We start from the raw sequence: 9,236 nt of genomic DNA, 5'->3' as shown, positions 1-9,236 counted from the left end.
GTTCAAAAATATATTAATTTGATGGTAACACAAAAGTCCAAATAATAAAATTTGTAAAATCCTATTGAGTACTTTATATATTTTATATTTAAATGGATTTTTAAAAAAATATGGTAACAGTTATATTTGATATAAATAATATTTTACTGTTGTATATAAAATGATATCTGTATTTGAAAAAAAATATTACGTTTTTGAAGACTTTCTATGATTATTTTACAATATATGTAAGGTTTTATTTAAAATATTTTATTTAAACTCTGAATGTTTTCTGCTACTTTAACTCTTTGTAATACTTATATTCCAGATTTTTGTTATACCTTATTATTTATATCGGTTTTAGAAAAAAAAATACCATTAGTTATACGTCGTACCATTGTCAAGTTCTTTTTGTATCAATGCAATGTTATTTAGAACATACGTAATGAGTTCTAATCATAAAAATGCCAGATACCTTCCTGAAAATCAACCTATTGTGTCCATATCTATGCATTTTTTAATTTTGCGTCAGCCAGATATGAAACAAACGAAGTCAAATCAAGTATTCCAACAATTCTTCAACAGGAAATTAACCCTTTTATTAAATTTAATTTTGGGTTAATTAAAAAAGATCTAGAATATTTATTAGCCGACCATACCAACAGGTATGGTAGGCTATTAAGATCGACAAAAAAAAAACGTTTTTTTAATTTCACTCAAAATGGGTTATAATCTGGGTCATAAATGACCTAAATACAAAATATTTTCATGGTGTCTGTCTGTCCGTCTGTCTGCAACATGATAACTCAAAAACCGCTAAACCGATTTTAACGAAATTTGGCACAAAAATACTGTGGCACCCGAGAATCTGGCCATTAGTTTTTGGTGGGGGTGGGGGGTTGGTAAGGGGGTATGGGAGGGGGTTAAAAATTTTAAAAAAATCGTAACTCCAAAATTACAGTAATTAGCGAAACGCGGTTTTCAATTTAAGATTAGGAATAATATTTGCAACAAAATTTGTAATAAAATCAAAATCAGTCAAACTCGCAGTTTTTGAGATAAAAAAAATCGGAAAAATTCCTTTACTTTGGAACTAAAAGAACTGCCTACCAACTTTTTATTAACATATTTTAGTATGGGCATACGTGCCCTCCGGCGCCAATTTTTTTTTAAATATCTAGGTAAGTAATTTATTTTTGGGACATGGGAAAAATATCCATACATACTTCAAACTGATCTAATAGACACTGATTCAATTTTGAAAAAGTATGTATATGCATATATGGAAAAAAGTATGGATTACAAACGAAATAACAGTATCGGTGTTAGCAAGTAACCTACTTTGAGGAAACAACGGGAAAATTACATTATTATATTTATAAAGGAGAATTTGAGTGTGAAGAGGAGAAGTAGCCAAGAAAAGTGAAAGCATTTTATTAAACTGAATTCTTTGTAAATGATGTTAGAAGTACCAATATTATTACCATCTTTAAAAAAAACTCCACAACTGTTCCAATAAGGGCCTATTATAATTACTAAACTCTTGATATAGCTATAGATAAGATATTTGAAAAAAACAAAAAAAAAACGGTAGTACTTAAAATGTGAAATAAGATAGCTGCAAATGCTAATCATATTTTTTCATTCTACAGGATTCGGCAATAGTGCGTTGGGCATCTGTAGCTCCTACAATAAAAAACTTGGGAATTTTGTTTGAAAGTGCAAACCTGGGGTATGTACGAGGAAGTATTTCAGGAAAATATTTTAACTTCTAAATTTTAAATTCTAACTTATAGGGGGGCTCAAAAAAGTGTCAGTGGATAGGGATAATTTTTTTAAATGGAACACTCTGTATATTATTGAATTTTTGGCTTCCTTTCAGATCACTTTACATAATCCTAAGATATAAGTAAATATATTTGATAGTTTCAGAGATATTAATAAATAAAAAATTATACTATATTTTTCAACATTCCTTAAAAAAATGTAAGAAATACAAGAACTGTCCTGAATTGAAAATTATATTAGAAGAAAACGAAGAAAAATTTTTATTTAAAAAAATCATCCCGATTCTCTCACACTTTTTTGAGCCACCCTATTTCTATAGATATTAAAATATTGTCTTGAAATTCATCCTAGTACCACAGCTAGTACATACTTTAGATTTGCATTTAAACAAAATTCCCAAATTTTTTATTGTAGGAGCTACAGGTGCCCGACGCACTATTGCCGAACCCTGTATATGAATCATAGGAAAATATTTGTAGATGACATGGTAATCACAGGTGCAGGGTGTAGGTAACCACTTTTATAACAAATTTGAAAGATGAGTACTTTTCGACCTTCCTCTGTAGTACTTATCATTAGTGTGGAACGAAATTAATTAATAATTAAGAAAGTAACTTGTTTTATTGATACAAAAGAAATAACATAAACAAAGGTAGTTATATACAGGGTGAGTCTTAAATAAGTGCAAATATTTTTAGATTTTAATATTTTTCAACCACAAAAACACGATTATGATGTATTTTTCGCGAAAGAAAAATTTTCAAAATTTGGAATTTTTTGGAAAATTTTTGGGACTTTTTTCAGTTTTTAGTTAAAAAATATAGTTTCTTGATAATAAGGCAATATAGGTAGCAGATTAAAATTATAAAAAAGAAAATCCAGAAAAAATTCAGTGGTTCTCAAAATTTAAGAAATATTTTTTTTCGAAATTTAAATAATTCAATAAAATTGTCATTTGAAAAAAAAATACGGGCAAGCTGATTTTCTCAGAGTTTGTCAGCGACTGTCTTCTATGTGTAAAATAAATAAAATCGGAAATTTTCCCCTTGCGGTTTTTGAGCAATAGGGGTGGTTTTTTTAAAACTGTACTACAACAAAACAATTAGAGCAAATTGTACATAAGAACATTGTAAGTTCGCCTAATGATTTTTTTTATAAGTTTATTATTTCCGGACTTAGCGGCCGTTTCATGAGCCCTTTGGGGTGGTTTTCAAAAAGTTTGTTTTACAGCAAATTGACCCGTATGAAAGTTGTTCATAATAAATGGACAAGCAACTTTTCCTCATGATTTTTTTGTAGTTTCATTATTTTCGGAGATAGTGTCCAGTTCATGAATAAATTGGGGTAGTTTCATAATTTTTATTTTTTCATTTTTTTTTTGTTTTTGTTGCCCCTACCCACACTTGCATTTAGAAGAGTTGCCAGTCCTTTTCTTTGAACTTCCACAATTTCAGTAATTTTTCTTATTTTCACTCTCTATAGGGCAATACAATTTTACTGGACTAAAAGTAGAATAACTCGGTTATTTTGGATTTATTTGAAAAGCGGTAAAAAATATGTTTCTTTTATCGAGATCTACCAGCCCTGAAAATATTTGCACTATTTTTATTGGGTTTACTCACACTTTCTATTGGGGTTACAGTAGAAAAATACCACAAGCTCTTTCGCCGAAAGGCTTTTTCCTGTGGAACGGCTTCTTCCTGAACACTCAAAAACCGTCTTTATGGGCATATTAAATACAGAAATTTAGATGAACTGAAAACGATATCTCTGTGGAAGCTAAAGATTCTCTCCTTAACAGCTTTGTATTGTGGATGTATGTGGTATGAGCGAGGCCTGCGAGTGATCGAGCAAAGAACAGCAATTAAGTCATACTCCGCCAATACAGTTCAACTAATTCTTTTGTAGATTATCATTTCAATTCAGAAAAAAAATAACCATCCTTTCTAAAACACATAAATTCGTAAACAAAAAAAAGGTGACATCGAATTTGACAATGACAAAATCATATTTTTGCTGGTATTTCAGTTGTAGCTTTCTCTGGACCGTATTATAAATTTTTAGTAATTTGAAGGTAGATTTTTGCAAATAACTTTTAGATGCCTATTCCAAATAAAACTATTTAGATAAAGTATAACTTTAACGCCTCTTCAAAAAAGTTTAATACAATTTTTGCATAAAATCATCTGGGGAGATAATATTTGACCTCTTCAAAATTTACATGGGATTTCCTATGTCCCGTGTTCCGATGCACCACACGGTAGAGGAAATATTTTTTTATATTTTAATTATTTTCAGAAAAATAATAAATTAATAATAATCCTTCACTACCGCAACTCTCAACTAAACCGAAGATGAAAGAAAAGTATCGATTTAAAATAAAAGCAGCTGCAAAGCTCGTCTTCGCAGCGCGCCCGGTTTTAAGTCCTGGTAGCGCCAAACTAATCTACGTCGGGACGGCGGCGACGCCCGTCTATCTCCGACGTCGCGCATCGCACCGCGTTACGTCAAAATTTTCTTAAAAGCCCGCCACCCCTGCCGGCCCGTTTCACTTTCAAAACGCACGTCACACTACGCGCATTACTGCAGCGCACGGCCTGCCACCGACACAACGCTCTCAGCAGGAATCGCTCGGTCACTCAGTTTAGTGCACACTCGACTTGGGCAAGCGCACGCACGTGTGGTACCCAGGCAACGCATCTCCTGCTACCCGATCATCGGCTCTCGCTCGCATCGGACTTATATCGGCCAGTTTCTTAAATTTAATCAGTGTTCAATAATTAATTCGGACGATTTTTTTACAAAGACAATTTGATTATCTCGCGATAAGTGCTTTATAATCGTGGACTGAATTTTCGGTAAAGTGAAAGTGGACCTAAGTGAAAGTCGGGCCGCGGCCAGACTCTAAACATGGATTCGCCGCAAATGTACGACAATCAACAGCACGGACAAAACAACGGGGTGATCAACGTGGCCGAGGCGAAAAAAACGACTGTTATCATGAACAATAATAATAACAACAATAATAACTTAACCACGCTCAACAACAACAACGGCAACTCTAAGCAAACGGCCGCGTTGTTGAAACAACACCAATTATCCCAATACCAACAACACGGAGACATGAACGATCTAAACACCCCGGAAATATCTTTGGATCTCCAAAACCTAATCGACGACTCCCAGTTCGGGGACGGACTCTTTGACATCCTCCAAAACCAACAGGGGAAACACCTTCAAAACCTCCACTCCAGACAAGTGATGGGGGTTCAAAATAACACCTACCCCCGAACGACGTTGGCTTACATGCCCCAACCCGTCCATAGCGGAGCTACTTATGCAGGAAACCAAAACTCGAATAGCGATTCCAACAGCTCTGTCGGTAGTGACGTTCCCAGTATCAAAGAAGAACCGATGGACTCCCAGGAAGACTATCGTAGACAGGCCGCCTGTAATCTTCTACCTAACAACTACATGCCCGGGACTTACCCTCCAAATCCTGGTGCTACCTTCACCACCCTCACGCCCAGTCCAGTGATCCATCACCAGATCAACATGAACGCGATGAAGTCGAAAGCTTCGTTGTTAAATCAGCATGTTGCTAGAAAGTCGGTGAAACCCTGTGATAAGAACAGTGACGAATACAGGAGGAGGAGGGAGAGGAATAACATTGCCGTGAGGAAGAGCAGGGAGAAAGCTAAAGTACGAACAAGGGAGACAGAAGAAAAAGTTAAGATTTTGATCAAGGAGAACGAGAGACTTCAGAAAAGGATAGAACTTCTCACGGAGGAATTGAACGTATTGAGGGGATTGTTCTCGAACGTTGGGATGCTTCCCGAACACATCCACAGGGAGATTAACAAACACCTGGATACCTTCCAGTTGCAGCAGCAGCAACAACAACACATGTAAGAACTTACTTCATTTTTTTCTCTCTTAAAAAGAAACCCTCCATTATTGGTTTCTGACAGTGTCTAATTTTGTTGTTTTCTTGTTGTGCAGGTCCGATGACAACCGGCAGCGGATGATGGATATAGTGCACGATTACGGACCATAGCAGTGTCGTCACTTCAGTTAGGGATAGTGAAACAGACGCAACAGTCACGAGCTTTAATTTTTTTGTAAAATATTAGGGTTGCTATTTGCTCGAAGGGTAAGGGGATGAGCGTATCGATGAAGAAAAACAATCTAGTCCATATTGTGGTTGTATTGTATACGTATTGTTGCCAGGTCTCTCAGTGTCCCTGTTTGAATGGTTTATCTCAATTACACTCAGACGTTAGAAGTTTCAGTATTTCAGCAAAGCAATCATACATAAAATAATTTAATAAACTCAAGAGATTTGTTTTTTACGACATCATATATATTTTGTGGAAATATTTTGAATCAAACCAGAATCGATTTTTTAATATTTTTGTAATGTTGTAAATACTATTATTATGTAGGGAATATTTATCATAATAACAAATTGGTAAAATGAAAATTTTCCATGTTTAAAGTCACTAATTTTCATTAAAAACGTCTAAATTATAATAAATTGTTTAAAATTTACTTCCATTTTTTATGAAATATTACCTATATATTCATAATCCTTTTGTTTACAAAAATATAGAGGATGAGTTTTAAATAAGTGCAAATATTTTAGGGGTAGTATATTTCGACCCCAGAAACACGCCTATGAGGATTATTTCGAAGGAGAAAAAAAATGAAAATTTGGAATTTTTGAAGACATTTTTGGATTTTTTTTTAATTTTTAGTTAAAAAATATAATATCTTGATAATATGGCAACATAGGTAATAAAATAAATTTATAAGAAAGAAAATCCGGAAAAAATACAGTGGTTCTAAAAATTTACGTAAAAATCATTTTTTTCTAAATTTTTAAGTCAAATAACTCGGATATTTTTTACTTATTTGAAAAACGGCAAAGAGAAAATATGTTTCCATTATCGAGATCTACCACCCCTGAAAATATTTGCACTTATTTAAGATTCACCCTGTATAATAAAAATTCGATTCTGCGGTAATATTCAAAAGAGACCTGTGATATATTTTTATAAAGAGAATTTAGGTGAATTTAAAAATTTCCAAAAATATACAGGGTGTCGGTTAAAAATGAAAGGTAAAGTCACCTCTGGTTAAACTAGAGGTGGAACCAGACTGGTATTAACCACTATAATTTAAGATTTTTATGTATATTTGCTGCTTTGCAAAATTCAATCTTTGTAAGTGATTGCAAATAAATAGATATGTATTCCATTGGACCAGGGATATTGGGACAACCTGTGTAGTAGTACCCTGGCTGGCCGCTACGAGCAAATAAAATCTCCGTTACGACAATAATAGAACACTTGTTGAACAAGATCGAGTTGATCTTGGTTAATAGTTTAGTGCTGGATCTCCAAAAAACCAAGATGTGTTTTTTTAATGTTTTTGTTTAAATTAATTTATTGTGTCAAGAGACTGATTTCTCGCAACAACCACCACTTTTCTACTTATTATTTTTTTTTGTTTAATTTTTGTTTGTACTAAAGACATCGAATAAAATATATACTGGGTGGTTATCTTCCTAATGGACGATCACAGAAAATCTATGTAATTTTAATATACAGCATTTTTAGGCTCTCTGTTGAAAAAACAAACATAAAATCTTTTTGTGGGTATTATTCTATTTTTTAATTATTAATGATATTCGGTTCTATTTTAGATATATTTTTGAAATATTTAAATAAACAAATCCATAAATATTTTTTAATTATTTAAAAAAATTGAGTTCTATACAAAATACACTCTCTGAATTACAATCAGCAACAAGCATTTTTTTCTGTTTTTATGTCATCTATCTCTCCTATACTATTATTTGCCACAAAACAATTATTCATCTAATAACTTCATTTTGAATATTTTCAAATGAGTTTTATGCTTCAGCTTACATGCTCTAACCAAAATAACTAAGACTATCTTTATCTTTTCCGTGGTATTCTGGTAAACCATGTTGGCATCACCGAATTATACAGGGTGAGTGTTAAACAAGTGCAAATAATTTTAGGCGTATATTTCGCCCCAGAAACACAATTATGAGTTTTTTCGCCGTTTTTATTAGTTTAAAAACATAATTACTTTATGATATGGCAACATAGGTCGTAGATTAAATTTACAAGAACGAAAACCTAGAAAAGGTCCAATAGTTCTCAAAATTTCAGCAAAAAAATCATTTATTTTAGGAAATTTTCAAAGCAAAATATCGATTATTTTGGACTTATTTGAAAAAGGGTAAAGAGAACATATGTTTCTTTTATCGAGATCTACCAGCCATGAAAATATTTGCACTTATTTAGGACTCACCCTGATAATCCTGTTGAGTTGCATTATCATGGGTTTCAAATTTTAGTTTTCTGTTTCCGCATAATAAATACAATAATTATTGAAATCTATAATCCATCATGTGGGATTATTTGTAATGCGATTTTCTTTGATTACTTTAGGAATGAGCCACCCTGTATTGTAGATATGATTAAAAATAGAGTGGCTGATGTCCAAGGAAATCATTTCTCCATCTTGCTGACGGGTATTAAAATTACATTAGATTCCGTTCAAAGTAATGTGATTTGTAAATTGTATTTCAAAAATACGCAAAACTAGATTAATATATGTATATTTTTATATTTTATATCTTCCAGATGCAATTCGAGGTACCTTTTTGTTCGTTAATGTTTAGTAAGTTAAATAATTTTAATTCGTATTTTTTAAGACAGATTTTATTCGCGCGACATCTTCTAATTTTTTTTTGTAAATTAAGTTTCATTTTTCTTTTTTTGTTTATCTAGAGTGTAAGTGTAGATACGTGTATAAAAGCGAGAGTGAGAGAGAAAGAGTTCTTGTAAAGAAATGTTAATATATTTCCAAAGAGATAGATTTTTTATTTAGTTGTTCTTTTTTCTACTTAAAAACCTTTGTCCTTGTTTTATTTAATAAAAGCCTGAAAATACGACTTGGTGTGTTATTTGTTTTCGCCTTAAAAAGGTTTAAATCTGCCGATAATATAAAGTACCGTACGCCAGTGAGTCATAAAAATGTGAAAGTAAAGTACTATTCCGCCGGCGGACCTGAAACAATGGCGTTCTGTGGTGGAAGCTCGTTGGAGGAGGCTGTACTGGCAGTACACGAAAATTTTTCGGTGAAAGCTGGATACGAAGGCGGACTTTGCATACCGAACTACCACATTTTCGACTACGACAACCCGTACCGTATTTCTTTCTTTTTTTTTTATTGTTCTTTATTTGAGGAAAGTTGCGTGCGTGAAATCGACATAAGTTTACTTTCGTTTTAGGGTCTGTCTTGTTTAAATATTCGATTCGTTCTCAAAAATAAAATTTAACCTATTAATAAAGTAACCGGGTAGTACTAGGTAGCCCATTAGCGCGAGGAAGTCCTATATCGTCGTTGTTGGCAAATATACGAAAAAAAGT

General features: G+C 32.8%; 1 protein-coding gene across 1 annotated transcript; it reads left to right on the top strand.

Annotated features, from left to right (window-relative positions):
• Nucleotides 1-4,308: 4,308 nt before the first annotated feature.
• LOC115890515 (CCAAT/enhancer-binding protein) lies at nt 4,309-8,758 on the top strand. The gene is made up of 2 exons (XM_030910760.1): nt 4,309-5,675; nt 5,770-8,758. Exons 1-2 carry the CDS (start codon nt 4,678-4,680, stop codon nt 5,822-5,824), a joined length of 1,053 nt encoding a protein of 350 aa, XP_030766620.1. The 5' UTR covers nt 4,309-4,677; the 3' UTR covers nt 5,825-8,758.
• Nucleotides 8,759-9,236: the final 478 nt, after the last annotated feature.

Source organism: Sitophilus oryzae, unplaced genomic scaffold (genome assembly GCF_002938485.1).
Source record: "Sitophilus oryzae breed Bouriz unplaced genomic scaffold, Soryzae_2.0 scaffold_1178_pilon_pilon, whole genome shotgun sequence".
NCBI lineage: Eukaryota > Metazoa > Arthropoda > Insecta > Coleoptera > Curculionidae > Sitophilus > Sitophilus oryzae.
This window is presented reverse-complemented; position numbering and strand designations above follow the sequence as displayed.